Source organism: Salmo salar, chromosome 11 (assembly GCF_965601325.2).
Source record: "Salmo salar chromosome 11, fSalSal1, whole genome shotgun sequence".
NCBI lineage: Eukaryota > Metazoa > Chordata > Actinopteri > Salmoniformes > Salmonidae > Salmo > Salmo salar.
The window spans coordinates 113,377,299-113,396,207 of NC_138301.1; the positions used below are offsets into that span (position 1 = coordinate 113,377,299).

General features: G+C 43.0%; 1 protein-coding gene across 1 annotated transcript; it reads left to right on the forward strand.

Annotated features, from left to right (window-relative positions):
• The first annotated feature begins 4,530 nt into the window (after positions 1–4,530).
• Positions 4,531–6,079, forward strand: LOC106563812 (claudin-4). Its single transcript, XM_014129677.3, has one exon. The coding sequence runs from the start codon at positions 4,676–4,678 to the stop codon at positions 5,309–5,311; it is 636 nt and encodes a 211-aa protein (XP_013985152.1). The 5' UTR covers positions 4,531–4,675; the 3' UTR covers positions 5,312–6,079.
• Positions 6,080–18,909: the final 12,830 nt, after the last annotated feature.

Consider the following 18,909-nt stretch of genomic DNA (forward strand, 5'->3'; position numbering starts at 1 on the left):
GATAGATCAGACTATTTCAGGATAGATCAGGCTAGGTCAGGTTAGAACAGACTAGGTCAGGTTAGATCAGGCTAGGTCAGGTTAGAACAGACTAGGTCAGGTTAGATCAGACTAGGTCAGGTTAGAACAGACTAGGTCAGGTTAGAACAGACTAGGTCAGGTTAGATCAGACTAGGTCAGGTTAGAACAGACTAGGTCAGGTTAGAACAGACTAGGTCAGGATATATCAGGTTAGAACAGACTAGGTCAGGATAGATCAGACTAGGTCAGGTTAGAACAGACTAGGTCAGGATAGATCAGACTAGGTCAGGTTAGATCAGACTAGGTCAGGTTAGAACAGACTAGGTCAGGTTAGAACAGACTAGGTCAGGTTAGAACAGACTAGGTCAGGATAGATCAGACTATGTCAGGATAGATCAGACTATGTCAGGATAGATCAGACTATTTCAGGATAGATCAGACTAGGTCAGGTTAGAACAGACTAGGTCAGGATAGATCAGACTAGGTCAGGTTAGAACAGACTAGGTCAGGATAGATCAGGCTAGGTCAGGTTAGAACAGACTAGGTCAGGATAGATCAGGCTAGGTCAGGTTAGATCAGACTCAGGTTAGATCAGACTATTTCAGGATAGATCAGGCTAGGTCCGGTTAGAACAGACTAGGTCAGGATAGATCAGACTAGGTCAGGTTAGATCAGACTCAGGTTAGATCAGACTATGTCAGGATAGATCAGGCTAGGTCAGGTTAGAACAGACTAGGTCAGGTTAGAACAGACTAGGTCAGGTTAGATCAGACTATGTCAGGATAGATCAGACTAGGTCAGGTTAGAACAGACTAGGTCAGGTTAGAACAGACTATGTCAGGTTAGATCAGACTATGTCAGGATAGATCAGACTATTTCAGGATAGATCAGGCTAGGTCAGGTTAGAACAGACTAGGTCAGGTTAGAACAGACTAGGTCAGGTTAGAACAGGCTAGGTCAGGTTAGATCAGACTAGGTCAGGTTAGATCAGGCTAGGTCAGGTTAGAACAGACTAGGTCAGGTTAGTTCAGAAGTAATAAAATGCACTTTGTCTTTGATCAAAACCTAAATCTGATATAGATTATGTTAAGGAAACGAATAATGATTGTAATGATGAGTCGTGATGAACAACATTATCAATAAACTGCTTTCCTACATAACTGAGCATTTGTCTGATTGTATTAAGTGTAGACACACAAAATGACACATTTAAGAAGGTACAATTTTTGTTTCATTTATTTTGCGTAAATATTATGATATTTATATAAATTAAGGTCAGTGTTGACATTCAATGTCATAATTATACAGTACCAGTCAAGTTTGGACACACCTACTCATTCAAGGGTTTTTCTTTATTTTACTATTCTTTACATTGTAGAATACTAGTGAAGACATAACAACTACTAAATAACACATGGAATCATGTAGTAACCAAAAAAGTGTCAAACAAATAAAATATATTTAATATTTGAGATTCTTCAAAGTAGCCACCCGGTGCCTTGATGACAGAAGCTAGCTAGCTTAGCTAATGTTAGGTATTAGCAGTGTCGAAGGCCAGGGGATTGTTTGAAAGAGAAACTCACATATACTATGAGAGAAAGTCCTCCCTTATTTCTGCTTACCATCACCTGTTATAAAATGACAACAATGCCTTGCTAGCTGACCTACTTTCCCACTGTTTCCTGAAGCCCTGTTTCCAGAAGCATTCTGCCCTGTTCTGAAAGAACTCCCTGGGTTTACCGTTATGCTGTAGATGTTTGGTCAGGACGTGTCGTTATATTCATTTGTTCATTTTGATTGAATCATTACCTAGCACATCCCCGCACAAAAGACATTGTGAGCGCACCTTGTTATTTCTCAAAGTTAGTATGAAAGAGAGAGAAACTGATCGGTGAATATGCGTTTCATGACAGTAGAGCTCAGTCAGAACTTGTGGCTAGCATGAGTCCATTTGATGACAGCGGTGAGTGATGGCGAGTGGGAATGACAAGTCAGTGGCTCACAGCGCATCATCTGCTGCTGAACCACAGCGCTGCAGCGTGTGTCTTAGAGTGATCTTCAAGAAAACTGCATAAAAAAGATGCGGTTAACCGCAAAGTACACAGGCATCTCCCTCTCGCACAGCTGCCAAACTGAGCAGAGACCGCTCCTAAGCAGATAGCACCCTGAACAGAGACCGCAGTTACACTTGGCCAAATCAATTCCAGTAATTAATGAAATAATTCTACATTTACACTGCACGTCGCGACCCACCATTAGCAGGTCCGCGACCCACTTTGGAGTATTGACTGTCAAGCATAGATTCAACCACAAAGACCAGGGAGGTTTTTCAATGCCTCGCAAAGACGGACACTGACACAAAAAAATCTACACTGGAGTTGCTTACCAAGATGACATTGAATGTTTCTGAGTAGCCTAGTTACAGTTTTGACTTAAATCGGCTTGAACATATATGGCAAGACTTGAAAATGGCAATGATCAACAACCAACTTGACAGCGCTTGAATAATAAAAAAAATAATAATGGGCAAATATTGTACAATTCAGGTGTGCTTTGAACTTATAGACTCACCCCCAAAAAATCTCACAGCTGTAATTGCTGCCAAAGCGGTTTCTAAGATGTATTGCCTCAGGGGGGTCAATACTTATCTAATGAAGATATATTACGTGTTTTATTTTTTATTAATTTGTTATAAATGTTGGAATTTTTCTACCACTTTGACATGAGAGCATTTTGTGTAGATCATTGACCAAAAATGACAATTATCTCACTTTGTAATACAACAAAATATGGAAAAATCTGTATGTATGTTTGTATGTACATTAAGAACACCTGCTCTTTCCATGACATAGACTGACCAGGTGAATCCAGGTGAAAGCTATGATCCATTATTGATGTCACTTGTTAAATCCACTTCAATCTTAGTCCAGGGTTCCCCAACTGGCAGCCCATGGGTGGCTTTATTTGGCCCCACAATATATATATATATATATATATATATATATATATATATATATATATATATATAATATATATATATATATATATAGTAAAACATTTGCTCAGAAAAAAATAAATATATATATACACATACTGTATGTGTATATTCTTTCCATTGTTGGACATAAAAGACTAAAGAAACCAGGAAATCAGCTCCAATGGATTTTTATTGAATAAATATTTTACCAAGTATTCCCATGCATAATAGAGAGACACGTGATTATATATAAATGTAATCAAGGTTTGAAATTATTATGTTTTTGTTAAACATTATATATGTTTGGGCTTCTGGAAGTCATTTGGAGTCTACAAATGATTTGTAATTATGTTCCGGCCCTCCGATCAACAAAATAAATCAGAATATAGTTGATGATCCCTGTTGTAGATGAATGAGAGGAGACAGGTTAAAGAAGGATTTTTAACCTTGGTGCAACTCAATAGTAGGAAGGTGTTCTTAGTGTTTTGTACACACAGTATACAATTCTACAGAAGCTGTGGAAATTGGGGTTTGGAAAAAAAAAATCTAATTTGTATTCTATTTTTCCCAAACTTTCAGTGAGGGAAAAAAGTATTTGATCCCCTGCTGATTTTGTACATTTGCCCACTGACAAAGAAATGATCAGTCTATAATTTGAATGGTAGGTTTATTTGAACAGTGAGAGACAGAATAACAACAAAAAAATCCAGAACATTTTTATAAATTGATTTGCATTTTAATGAGGGAAATAAGGGGCATTCGTAAATTGAGAGCGTTGTCAGATTGAGCGCTCCTACGAACGGACAGAGGGCACACTGGACGCTCTGGCTGAGGAGTAGGGTTGATCCGAGCGTGCTGGCCTCACAGCGACAGTCAAGCACCCAAGCTAACTGGCTAACGTTGGCTAGGTACTTCCAGACACAAATGAGAGAACACATCACTCTGACCATTTTACTTGCCCTAGCAGAGCTGGTTAGACTGTTTTTATGTTATCCAGAGTGTTGGTGACTGTAACTGCTGCTGGCAACAATTTAATTATGCTTTTTTGCCGACATTTACTGGAACCGGCCATATTCAACAGGTGTTGAGCGTTCGTAAATTCGTCAGTTATTCTGTGCTCTGGCACACTCAGACGAGTGTCTGAGTGTGCCCGTGTGTTTCGGTGGTGACATCACAAGGTGGGACTGCATTCTTTTGAGGGAAGATGCTTAAAAATAAACAAAACTACTAATTAGATCAGTGTCTTTCAATGTAAGACAACTCAATATGTTCTATTAAAATAATAGTCTTAAATACAAAAATCAGGAATTGTTTTATTTTCAAACATGGAGTTTCGAAGGCAGGATTTAGGACAGAAATAGATGTATAAACAATAGGAGAGTTTCGGGTCAGGTGACATACCTTAGGAAACCAGTTTCACTTGGTAGTTGAGAGAGAGAGAAAGAAAGAAAGAAAGAAAGAAAGAAAGAAAGAAAGAAAGAAAGAAAGAAAGAGAAATGAAAAAACTCCTCCCTATTCCGTCACTTTTTCACAGTAAACCCTATAAGTCAGAAACGTAGAGTAGGTGAGTTCTTCATTGTCAACATCTACCCTGTTCAGACTATACTCTCCTGTCTCTCTCTCTCTATCTCTCCCTCCATCAACTCAATCCATCCATTCTACCAGGGCTCCATCAGGATGGTGTCAGCTGGGCTACAGATGCTGGGCACGGCCCTGGCGATCATCGGCTGGCTGGGAAGCATCATCATCTGTGCTCTGCCCATGTGGAAGGTGACAGCTTTCATCGGAGCCAACATCGTCACCGCTCAGGTCATCTGGGAAGGGTTATGGATGAACTGTGTGACCCAGAGCACGGGACAGATGCAGTGTAAGGTCTACGACTCCCTCCTGGCCTTGCCCCAGGACCTGCAGGCCGCCAGGGCTCTGATCATAATCGCCATAATTGCCGGCGTGTTCGCCATCCTGCTGGGCATCGCCGGCGGGAAGTGCACTAACTTCGTGGATAACGAGAGGTCCAAGGCCAAGGTAGCCATCGCTAGTGGAGTCATCTTCCTCATTGCTGCCCTTCTGGTTCTGGTCCCTGTCTGCTGGTCGGCCAACACCATCATCCGAGACTTCTACAACCCCCTTTTGGTCGAGGCCCAGAGAAGGGAGCTGGGAGCCTCACTCTACATCGGCTGGGGCTCCGCGGGGCTGATGATCCTGGGCGGGGCGCTCCTCTGCTGCTCCTGCCCCCCCAAAGATGAGAACCACAATGTCAAGTACTCCAAGGCTGCTAGTTCCGTGGCTGGCAGCAGCAAGGCCTACGTCTAGAGGGTTTGACACACCACAGACCAGACCACCACAGACCAGACCACCACAGACCAGCACCAGGGGATGAGGGGATGAATAGCCTGCCTGGGTGAGAGGACTGAAGGGAGGTGGTGTTGAAAATGGGACTCTCCAGGTTGTTCACTCTGCTGTTTTCATGTTTTTACTGATGCTTTTGCCACATTCTTTGCAGTAATGAAGTTTCTCTCGTGTGAATTTGCTGATGGAGTTTTTTGCTTTTACTGTCATGTTCGACTGTGGTACCAAAGTGAAATATAAGAGTCAATGTATGAGTGTGTTGACAGTGTGTTGGCGAAAGTATGTACTTTTCTAGTTAGTGTAAAATGTGATGTCAGTTACTGTGCAACCCATTTAGACAAATGTAGAAGAATCCTTCTCTAAGGCCTCAGCAAAAAGTCTACAATCAAGCATCGTAAAAACAGAATTCCACTCACTTTTGAACACACTGTTATCATTAATTTGAAAGCATGTTTTTGGACTCTTTCTAGAATTTTAGTTGTAAAACAATTGGCACGTTCATGAATTAGGGAAGGTTGGATTTAACTGTTTGATTAATATTGTTTTCTGTTTTTGTATGTCGCCTTCCGACTCACATGGATTTGTTTTGTTTTTATCACTCAGTACTACCATATATTATTATTAATATTATTCTATATTATCCACATCCTAAGACATATTTAAAACCAATATATTTAGTATTCTATTATTCCAAGTAAATGTTTTAATAAACAATTATATTTCAAAGTCAGACTATTATTGTTGGATCCTTTTTTAAACTTGAACTCATAATGGCTGTTTCTTTTCCTGCGGGGAATAGCACAATGTGTATGTATGTGTGTCACACACATACGTACACACCGAAAGTATGTGTAGTGTGACGCACCGAAAACAACTTGTTGGGCAGTGCTGCACTCAAATATTTGTGCATGAAGGAATCTGTGCAAACAGGTATGATACTAAGAGATGTGACAATGTGGCCTACTTCAGAGGGAATGCTACAAATCAACACACAGAGAGAGGGAAAAGAAGTAGAAACAGATAGGGGAGATGAAGAAGAAGTAGAAACAGAGGTGGAGATGAAGAAGAGGTAGAAACAGAGGGGGAGATGAAGAAGAGGTAGAAACAGAGGGGGAGATGAAGTAGAAGAGGTAGAAACACACTCGATCCCTCCGATGTCAACAACTACAGGCCAGTATCCCTTCTTTCCTTTCTCTCCAAAACTCTTGAACGCGCCGTGCTTGGCCAGCTCTCTTGCTATCTCTCTCAGAATGACCTTCTTGATCCTAATCAGTCAGGTTTCAAGACTGGGCATTCAACTGAGACTGCTCTTCTCTGTGTCACGGAGGCTCTCCGCACTGCTAAAGCTAACTCTCTCTCCTCTGCTCTCATCCTTCTAGACCTATCTGCTGCCTTTGATACCGTGAACCATCAGATCCTCCTCTCCACCCTCTCCGAGCTGGGCATCTCCGGCACCGCGCACGCTTGGATTGCGTCCTACCTGACAGGTCGCTCCTACCAGGTGGCGTGGCGAGAATCTGTCTCCGCACCACGTGCTCTCACCACTGGTGTCCCCCAGGGCTCTGTTCTTGGCCCACTCCTATTCTCGCTATACACCAAGTCACTTGGCTCTGTCATATCCTCACATGGTCTCTCATATCATTGCTATGCAGACGACACACAATTAATCTTCTCCTTTCCCCCTTCTGACAACCAGGTGGCGAATCGCATCTCTGCATGTCTGGCAGACATATCAGTGTGGATGACGGATCACCACCTCAAGCTGAACCTCGGCAAGACGGAGCTGCTCTTCCTCCCGGGGAAGGACTGCCCGTTCCATGATCTCGCCATCACGGTTGACAACTCCCTTGTGTCCTCCTCCCAGAGTGCTAAGAGCCTTGGCGTGACCCTGGACAACACCCTGTCGTTCTCCACCAACATCAAGGCGGTGACCCGATCCTGTAGGTTCATGCTCTACAACATTCGCAGAGTACGACCCTGCCTCACACAGGAAGCGGCGCAGGTCCTAATCCAGGCACTTGTCATCTCCCGTCTGGATTACTGCAACTCGCTGTTGGCTGGGCTCCCTGCCTGTGCCATTAAACCCCTACAACTCATCCAGAACGCCGCAGCCCGTCTGGTGTTCAACCTTCCCAAGTTCTCTCACGTCACCCCGCTCCTCCGCTCTCTCCACTGGCTTCCAGTCGAAGCTCGCATCCGCTACAAGACCATGGTGCTTGCCTACGGAGCTGTGAGGGGAACGGCACCTCCGTACCTTCAGGCTCTGATCAGGCCCTACACCCAAACAAGGGCACTCCGTTCATCCACCTCTGGCCTGCTCGCCTCCCTACCTCTGAGGAAGCACAGTTCCCGCTCAGCCCAGTCAAAACTGTTCGCTGCTCTGGCACCCCAATGGTGGAACAAGCTCCCTCACGACGCCAGGACAGCGGAGTCAATCACCACCTTCCGGAGACACCTGAAACCCCACCTCTTCAAGGAATACCTGGGATAGGATAAAGTAATCCTTCTAACCCCCCCTTAAAAGATTTAGATGCACTATTGTAAAGTGGTTGTTCCACTGGATATTATAGGTGAATGCACCAATTTGTAAGTCGCTCTGGATAAGAGCGTCTGCTAAATGACTAAAATGTAAATGTAAAATGTAAACAGAGAGGGAGATGAAGAAGAGGTAGAAACAGAGAGGGGGAGATGAAGAAGAGGTAGAAACAGAGGGGGAGATGAAGAAGAGGTAGAAACAGAGGGGGAGATGAAGAAGAGGTAGAAACAGAGGGGGAGATGAAGAAGAGGAAAAGGTAGAAACAGAGGGGGAGATGAAGTAGAAGAGGTAGAAACAGAGGGAGATGAAGTAGAAGAGGTAGAAACAGAGAGGGGGAGATGAAGAAGAGGTAGAAACAGAGGGGGAGATGAAGTAGAAGAGGTAGAAACAGAGAGGGGGAGATGAAGAAGAGGTAGAAACAGAGGGAGATGAAGAAGAGGTAGAAACAGAGGGGGAGATGAAGAATAGGTAGAAACAGAGGGGGAGATGAAGTAGAAGAGGTAGAAACAGAGAGGGGGAGATGAAGAAGAGGTAGAAACAGAGGGAGATGAAGAAGAAGTAGAAACAGAGAGGGAGATGAAGAATAGGTAGAAACAGAGGGGGAGATGAAGAATAGGTAGAAACAGAGGGGGAGATGAAGAAGAGGTAGAAACAGAGGGGGAGATGAAGAAGAGGTAGAAACAGAGAGGGGGAGATGAAGAAGAGGTAGAAACAGAGAGGGAGATGAAGAAGAGGTAGAAACAGAGGGGGAGATGAAGTAGAAGAGGTAGAAACAGAGAGGGAGATGAAGAAGAGGTAGAAACAGAGGGAGATGAAGTAGAAGAAGTAGAAACAGAGGGAGATGAAGAATAGGTAGAAACAGAGAGGGAGATGAAGAAGAAGTAGAAACAGAGGGGGAGATGAAGAAGAGGTAGAAACAGAGAGGGAGATGAAGTAGAAGAGGTAGAAACAGAGGGGGAGATGAAGTAGAAGAGGTAGAAACAGAGAGTGGGGAGATGAAGAAGAGGTAGAAACAGAGAGGGAGATGAAGTAGAAGAGGTAGAAACAGAGAGGGGAGATGAAGTAGAAGAGGTAGAAACAGAGAGGGAGATGAAGTAGAAGAGGTAGAAACAGAGGGGGAGATGAAGAAGAGGTAGAAACAGAGAGGGGGAGATGAAGAAGAGGTAGAAACAGAGAGGGAGATGAAGTAGAAGAGGTAGAAACAGAGGGGGAGATGAAGAAGAGGTAGAAACAGAGGGGGAGATGAAGTAGAAGAGGTAGAAACAGAGAGGGGGAGATGAAGTAGAAGAGGTAGAAACAGAGAGGTGCGAGTTAAGAGGTTTCAAGTAGTGTTAGCAGCCCTGAGAAAAAACACATTAAAGCCACCTCTTTAGATTCTGGCATGCACATCCCAGAGAGCCATCCCAGTAAGCTAAATTATGTTGAAAATACATATTTTTCAGACGTTGAAGTTAGGTTCATTTTAGGTTCTGAATGAAAGTTAAAAAGACAATTTTGATTGCAAAATATATATTTTTTTATTGTTATTTCTCCCATCTGTCACATGCACTTATTTTAACTTTTTCCAAAAGCTTTACAACTGGCAGCTAGTGATGGGTCATTCGCGAACGAGTCGGCTCTAAGAGCCGGCTCTTGTAGGTGAACGTTGGGAGCTGGCTTGCATATCAGAAGAGCCGAATCTATTTATAAAAAAAATAAAAAATTAAGATATGAATAATCAAAAGATTTAAATGAATAGAATGAACTAATTTAAAGAAGGAAAAAAGAAATAAAATAATATAGGCCTAAATGCTCAAGCGCACACATTCGTTCTGACTGTCTGCTCAGACTAACAGCCTCATCTGTTGCTCCTGTCAATCAGACACGCAGTGTCAACCAATGAACCAAAGATGTGTGAGGGAGGTCCGAGCCAACTCACTCACAGTCACACACTTAGCAGCCAAGGAGAGAGAGGAAGGACAGCTGTGAAAACAACAGCTGGACTATCAAAATAAATCAGCCAAGACTTCAGAAAAAAATGGTAGAACTCCACAAGTCTGGTTCATGCTTGGGAGCAATTTCCAAATGCCTGAAGGTGCCATGTTCATCTGTACAAACAACAGTACGCAAGTATAAATACCATGGGACCACGCAGCCATCATGCCGCTCAGGAAGGAGACACGTTCTGTATCCTAAAGATGAACGTACTTTGGTGCGAAAAGTGCAAATCAATCCCAGAACAACAGCAAAGGACCTTGTGAAGATGCTGGAGGAAACAGGTACAAAAGTATCTATACCCACAGTAAAACGAGTCCTATATCGACATAACCTGAAAGGCCGCTCAGCAAGGAAGAAGCCACTGCTCCAAAACCGCCATAAAAAATCCACACTACGGTTTGCAACTGCACATGGGGACAAACATGGAATTTTTTTGAAAAATGTCCTCTGGTCTGATGACACAAAAATAGAACTGTTTGGCCATAATGACCATCGTTATGTTTGGAGGAAAAAGGGGGAGGCTTGCAAGCCAAAGAACACCATCCCAACCGTGAAGCACGGGGGTGGCAGCATCATGTTGTGGGGGTGCTTTGCTGCAGGAGGGACTGGTGCACTTCACAAAATAGATGGCATCGTGAGGTAGGAAAATTACGTCGATATATTGAAGCAACATCTCAAGACATCAGTCAGGAAGTTAAAGCTTGGTCGCAAATGGGTCTTCCAAATTTACAATAACCCCAAGCATACTTCCAAAGCTGTGGCAAAATGGCTTAAGGACAACAAAGTCAAGGTATTGGAGTGGCCATCACAAAGCCCTGACCTCAATCCCATAGAAAATGTGTGGGCAGAACTGAAAAAGCGTGTGCGAGCAAGGAGGCCTACAAACCTGACTCAGTTACACCAGCTCTGTCAGGAGGAATGGGCCAAAATTCACCCAACTTAGTGGGAAGCTTGTGGAAGGCTACCAGAAACGTTTGACCCAAGTTAAACAATTTAAAGGCAATGCTACAAAATACTAATTGAGTGTATGTATACTTCTGACCCACTGGGAATGTGATGAAAGAAATAAAAGCTGAAATAAATCATTCTCTCCACTATTATTCTGACATTTCACAATCTTAAAATAAAGTGGTAATCCTAACTGACCTAAAACAGGGAATTTTTACTAAGATAAAATATCAGGAATTGTGAAAAACTGAGTTTAAATGTATTTGGCTAAGGTGTATGTAAACTTCCGACTTCAGCTGTAGCTGGTAATCGGAGAAGCCCTGCTGGGCCCTCAAGAGGACTGATGGAATGGCCACTACCAAGTTTTCTGATGAGTATGACTGTCTAAAGGTTCTGGGAAATAAAGCCTCAGACAAAGACTGGTGCATTTTCTATGCTTTTAAAACAACTTCCAATGCAAAATATCATCGCCATGTTAAATCAGAGGCTTCGTCAAGAATTACATTAAATTAACCAGCCACAATAGGGACGCCCCTCAGGGGAGACAACATCTTTAATACAGCAATACCCACAGATAAAAAGTAGACCAATCTTTTTGAAGGCCCTATTGTATTTGTTAAACAACAGGTTTTGTATTTTGACTAGTTGATGTCCCAGGGACAGTTAGTACAGAACAGGTCAAAGCAACCTGATTGTGGTAAGAACTATGGAAACAATGGATATACATTGAGAGATGTATTTACCTCTGAGTCTACAGATCCCTTGTGTATGTGTGTGTATTTTAGATTGTACAACCCAGAGTGAAGGGTTTGAAAGGATAAAGTGTCTGGTTTTATGTGTTGATTTAGCTTACTTTAATAGCAGTATAGAACATCCTTTGATAGTTTAAGCCATAATCTAATGCTTACCCTAACATTTTACAATAATTATCACTGAGTGATAAAAGGAGAGAACAGGAGGGAAAATGTTGTTGTCTGAAGAGATAACCTTGAATTGTACACAGCATCTCCTCTCACTCTATCTTGGTTCATGCAGGTGACTGTGACGACCTCCTCAGACCAATTGGCAGTACACCCAGAACATTGCTCTGGGAACCAATAGGAGTATCTCAGTATCAAGGTCTCAGCTTTGAGAGAAGAAGCCTCGTCAGTCACATGCAGGAACCAACATTAATAATTAATAATATAAATCATGCTTATATGACTTGTTTGTGTAGACTTATATAAGGACTGAAAGAGAACACCCTCTTCAGGGTTTTCATCAAGCTTGTATTGAGTTTGTGAACCTCTCCGGCCATAATAATTTAGATTGATTCATTTATATTGAGTTTAAGTCCTTAGTGGTGAATTTCCACGACATTACTTTTTGAAAGAGACACAAGAACAATCCCAGTAATCATGTACTCAGAAAAGATCTGCACCAAAGACATCCAGACTTGGCTTTCCTTCCATTGCACTGTGATACTGGGCATAGAGTTAATTAAGAGATTAGGATGTTATTAGAACAGGTGCTATGCGCTTTGTTGTCTGCCTTAGAAAAAACTTTGGAAGATTGCAGTACATGCCATCAATTATCCAATTAGGACATTGTAGGGGCCATATCTTCAATGCAAACCAGCCCAAAGACTGCAGCAAGTGTGGTTCCCTAGGCTGTGTTGCAGCTGAAAACACACTCACCTTCTGCAGGAGCTCTGAACATATCCTAGAGAGACCAAGGAATTAAGTGCAACATGGGTAGAGCCACCAACCACTCCTTTAGAACCTGCCCAACCACTCCTTCAGAACCTGCCCAACCACTCCTTTAGAACCTGCCCAGCCACTCCTTTAGAACCTGCCCAAATACTCCTTCAGAACCTGCCCAACCACTCCTTTAGAACCTACCCAACTACTCCTTCAGAACCTGCCCAGCCACTCCTTTAGAACCTGCCCACATACAGGACCCACTGGGAACCCTCTTAGGCCTCACTCCCCCCTATCTGAGATACTTACTGCAGCCCTCATCCTTCACATAAACACCCATTCCGCCACTCACATTCTGTTGAAGGTCCCCAAAGCACACACATCCCTGGGTCGCTCCTCTTTTCAGTTCCCTGCAGCAAGCGACTGGAACGAGCTAGAAAAAACACTCAAACTGGACCGTTTTATCTCCATCTCTTCATTCAAAGACTCAATCATGGACACTTTTACTGACAGTTGTGGCTGCTTCGCATGATGTATTGTTGTCTCTACCTTCTTGCCCTTTGTGCTGTTGTCTGTGCCCAATAATGTTTGTACCATGTTTTGTGTTGCTACCAAGCTGTGTTTTCATGTATTGCTGCCATGCTATGCTGTTGTCTTAGGTCTGTCTTTATGTAATATTGTGGTGTCTCTCTTGTCTTGACGTATGTTTTGTCACATACATATATATATATATATATATATATATATATATATATATATATATATATATATATATATATATATATATATGCACTGCTCAAAAAAATAAAGGGAACACTTAAACAACACAATGTAACTCCAAGTCAAATCACACTTCTGTGAAATCAAACTGTCCACTTAGAAAGCAACACTGATTGACAATACATTTCACATGCTGTTGTGCAAATGGAATAGACAACAGGTGGAAATTATAGGCAATTAGCAAGACACCCCCAATAAAGGAGTGGTTCTGCAGGTGGTGACCACAGACCACTTCTCAGTTCCTATGCTTCCTGGCTGATGTTTTGGTCACTTTTGAATGCTGGCGGTGCTTTCACTCTAGTGGTAGCATGAGACGTAGTCTACAACCCACACAAGTGGCTCAGGTAGTGCAACTCATCCAGGATGGCACATCAATGCGAGCTGTGGCAAGAAGGTTTGCTGTGTCTGTCAGCGTAGTGTCCAGAGCATGGAGGCGCTACCAGGAGACAGGCCAGTACATCAGGAGACGTGGAGGAGGCCGTAGGAGGGCAACAACCCAGCAGCAGGACAGCTACCTCCGCCTTTGTGCAAGGAGGAGCAGGGGGAGCACTGCCAGAGCCCTGCAAAATGACCTCCAGCAGGCCACAAATGTGCATGTGTCTGCTCAAACGGTCTGAAACAGACTCCATGAGGGTGGTATGAGGGCCTGACGTCCACAGGTGGGGGTTGTGCTTACAGCCCAACACCGTGCAGGACGTTTGGCATTTGCCAGAGAACACCAAGATTGGCAAATTCGCCACTGGCGCCCTGTGCTCTTCACAGATGAAAGCAGGTTCACACTGAGCACATGTGACAGACGTGACAGAGTCTGGAGACGCCGTGGAGAACGTTCTGCTGCCTGCAACATCCTCCAGCATGACCGGTTTGGCGGTGTGTCAGTCATGGTGTGGGGTGGCATTTCTTTGGGGGGCCGCACAGCCCTCCATGTGCTCGCCAGAGGTAGCCTGACTGCCATTAGGTACCGAGATGAGATCCTCAGACCCCTTGTGAGACCATATGCTGGTGCGGTTGGCCCTGGGTTCCTCCTAATGCAAGACAATGCTAGACCTCATGTGGCTGGAGTGTGTCAGCAGTTCCTGCAAGAGGAAGGCATTGATGCTATGGACTGGCCTGCCCGTTCCCCAGACCTGAATCCAATTGAGCACATCTGGGACATCATGTCTCGCTCCATCCACCAACGCCACGTTGCACCACAGACTGTCCAGGAGTTGGCGGATGCTTTAGTCCAGGTCTGGGAGGAGATCCCTCAGGACACCATCCGCCACCTCATCAGGAGCATGCCCAGGCGTTGTAGGGAGGTCATACAGGCACGTGGAGGCCACACACACTACTGAGCCTCATTTTGACTTGTTTTAAGGACATTACATCAAAGTTGGATCAGCCTGTAGTGTGGTTTTACACTTTAATGTTGAGTGTGACTCCAAATCCAGACCTCCATGGGTTGATCAATTGGATTTCCATTGATTATTTTTGTGTGATTTTGTTGTCAGCACATTCAACTATGTAAAGAAAAAAGTATTTAAAAGATTATTTCATTCATTCAGATCTAGGATGTGTTCCCTTTATTTTTTTGAGCACTGTATATATATATATATATATATATATTATCCCAGCCCCCGTCCACGCCAGAGGCCTTTTGGTAGACTGTCATTGTAAATAAGAATTTGTTAGTTAAAGAACTTGCCTAGTTAAATAAAGGTTAAATAAAATACATCTAAAATATGCTAACAGGACAAGACAGCATGACCCCTACAGGCCAGATGCTCCACCTGAGAGCAACCAACCTCCTCCCCCACAACCACCAAGTCACACCCCTCACCAGGATGAATCCGACCAACAGAGTGCACCCGGAACTTCTGCTGACGACATACAGCACAGCCTTGCAACAACCAGCAAAGGTCAAGCAGATTGGAGAGCTCACCCAACCCTCATCCCAGTTGATAAAAAGGAGACCTGCATGACTTCTGCACCCAACCATCCAGCCCAGCCACCGAGATCGACCAGAGATAATCAACCAGCTAACAGCAGTCAGATGGCACTGAGACAAGACCACCTGCGACCTCTGCCCAGGAGCTTCTGGGAACTCTGATGTCAGACCATCCTCCGACATCCTCTGATCTGTTTGGTCAGGTGACATCAAAACCAGGTCCTCAGGGGTAGCTATTCTCTTCAGAGGTCGCTCCTTCACATCCAAAAGCTTCAAAAAGTGATTGAAAGGAGAATGGATATACACTGAGTTGTACAAAACATTAAGAACATCTTCCTAATATTGAGGTACACCCCCCCTTTGCTCTCAGAACAGCCTCAATTCATTGGGGCATGGACTCTACAAGGTGCTGACGGCATTCTATAGGTATGCTGGCCCATGTTGACTCCAATGCTTCCCAGAGTTGTGTCAAGTTGGCTCCATGTCCTTTGAGTGGTGGACCATTCTTCATACACACGGGAAACTGTTGAGCGTGAAAATTGCAAAGTTGAAAGAGGATGTGATTAATTATTTTTCAGTTTATTTGGAGTGGACAACAAGAGAAATTGAAAAGGGGCATTATGTACAGGCCATTTGATAAAGGGGTGAAAGCTGTTGCTGACATAGGAGGCCAAGCTGAAGGCAATGTTTTTTACTCCAACCTTGAAAGTTTGCCATTTAGCCAAATTTTGGGTGGGGCGTAATATTTTTACCACCTGGGGCAGAAGACTATCCTTTTGCCCACCACAAGCAGAGTGCTGCTCTAAGATATACAGAGAAGTGTTATCCTTTCTCTGCAAAGGAGCATCCTACCGAAATAAAGTTGAAATTAGTATGGGTTCATGTAAATAGTGACTTTTTGTTAAATACATGTCAAGACTCAGCGTGGCAAACTGCCTATCAGTGCTTGTCCAAAAGACACCTCCCTTAAAAAAAGGCACTATAGCGCCATGTGTCCAAGACCCTTTTGCGGAAAGTATTGAAAGTCTAGCATTTGTTCTGGTATTGCCCTTTTTCTAAAGAAGTATGGTCCCTTGTGGCTGATTGGTTATGTACAGGGCTCCTTCAGGCTATGAAAACATAGTATATGGTTATTTACAGGGCAAGTCACTGGACAATGTGAACAGATGGTGGGCAGTTGTACATTTCGTTAAGGAGGGTTTATGGAAAGCAAGAAATGTAATGGCCTTCAAGAAATACTGTGTCCCACATAAAATGGTCATAATAGTCAGCTTTAATTCTTTACGAGATTACATTGGATAAATTAAATCTGAACAAGTTATATGGAAAATCCGTAATACAGCACATCAAAAAAATGTGATATAGGATTTATGCCAGTGTTTATGATAATGTCGACCTTGACTGTAATGAAATTGTATGGATAGTATGACGTGAGAATCTATGTTATGCTTGCATTGAACTTAATAAAGACTTTAAAAATCGTAGAAAATGTCCTACCTACCTAGAGGTTATGGAAAATGTTATATTTTAGTATTTCTCCAGTAGGTTTCCTCAAGGAGAAAGACCCCCACTTCTATGTCAAAGGTAATAAAACAAAAACACTTTAGTAAATACAACAGTAATGTCCTCAAAAACACAACAGTAAATACTTTAATATATACTACAATTGTTTTTACTACAGTATTTATACTATAATCAACTGTAAATATTACAGTATACTACAGTAAATACTACCATACTCACTGTAGTGTTTTTGTGGACTTTTGTGGACAAAAACACTACACTGAATATTACAGTAAAGTCCGCAAAAACACTACAGTGAACACTAGTATTCCTACCATAGTATATACACTATAGTATGTGTTGATACCACCATGTTTTTACTGACCCACACCACAGTGTTGATACCACCATGTTTTTACTGACCCACACCACACTGTTGATACCACCATGTTTTTACTGACCCACACCACAGTGTTGATACCACCATGTTTTTACTGACCCACACCACAGTGTTGATACCACCATGTTTTTACTGACCCCCACCATAGTGTTTGTGTGTAGGTAAAATACGGGTGGGCTTTCTGGACACAAGATGGTTATCACTATCTTAAAAGTTAGAGTTGAGTCTGTTTAGGGACAGATCACAATTTACTGGGGGAGGGGTGATCCCAAATAGGGGAGAGTTGTCAAACAATTTTATTTTGCTGTTTTTAAGGACACGTAAATGTGGCTAATTTGGCAAATATCCCTTGTTTATTAATGGCGCTAATTGTGCCAAGTCGGATCTGAACGCATATGGATGTCTAGTACATTTCCTAAATGTCCGGTAAATTAAAATCTTCACAATCACGTTGTCCTGCTGCAAATTATCCTAAAGGAAAATCCGAAATTCGCATATTGTTTTTATGCAGATTTTGGAATATTCACACGAATATCGGTTTCCAATTGGATGGAAACCTAGCTATAGACACCCTAAAGACCATGGCAAGTTAGCTAGTCCAGTGTCACTGCGAATAGGCCTGCACACCATGCTTCACCAGCAGCCCCAAACATTGAAAGAATAGCCTATAGCTACAGACCAGCCAAACAAGCTTGTAAGATTTGTACGTAAACTCCCCCCTCACGCTCATCTGGAGGTTGAGCATTTTTTTGTCTGTATCTCTGTAATGTGTCTGTATTAGGACTGTAACGGCACACACGTATTCGTACCGAACCGTTAGGTACAGGGACTTCGGTTTGGTCCGCACAGTGAACACGAATTAATATCAATAATTTAACATTTTTTATGAAAACACTAAGCTTATAGGCTATGTCTACGCATGCGTTGTATACCATTGCTTCGTGAGTAAATCTGAGCTGAAAAATATTGAAGGCTATTCCGTTAAAACCACTGCAGCCTAGCTCACCGTGTAATCAAAATTCTAATCTTAAGTGGCGGATTTTGAATGATCCTTTTGTGAGGCGCAGCGGGGAACTAATCAACGGAAGATGGAATTAAAATGATGGAAATAAAAGTTAAATGAGAAGTATATGGTACAATGACCAAGAGCCAACAGGTAGGCTGCTATTTAATCATCTGAATAGAGGTGTTGTTATTTGTAACTGTAAGACAGGAACAAAGTGCATGCAGTGACCCAATTAGCCTAGCTAGCTGGTTCGCTAACTTAGCTAGCTATCTTAGACAGCTAGCTTCTCTTGGTTTGATGTAGTCAAGACAGGTACTAAATAATCACATTAATAACCTAGCTAAGACAAGCTATAAGTTAGTATTCTAGCGAGAGTCGGCTTGATATGGTTGGTTGCTGTCTCTCTGTCTCTTCCTCCCTCCTCCTTGCTCTTGTGTCACTCACTCACAGTACACACACTGCAAGGCCCCTCCTCCACCTGCTCTCCCTCGCTCTATCATTTCTGGTTAATAAAGTAGCTTCCAAATGGACTTTTCTGCTGATTCCTTCACTTGGATCAGACCATGTCTATACGGAACTGGTCATCCTCGGTTCAGTTCAGAACGGGTCTCTAGGTTGAAAAATGTATTTATGCATATTTGTCCGGGTGGGAAAGCCCCAGGTCCATTTTGGATCGGTCCAACTTTTTAGAATTCTACTTGAGAGGCCCAACATAACAATCCCTGTCACAACAGACAATGCCAGGAACATTGTGAATGATGTCACAACAGACAATACCAGGAACATTGTGAATGATGCCACAACAG

What these genes read in the sequence shown, in the direction of transcription:
- LOC106563812 (XM_014129677.3), top strand. Translation starts at nt 4,676, where the DNA reads ATGGTGTCAGCTGGGCTACAGATGCTGGGCACGGCCCTGGCGATCATC.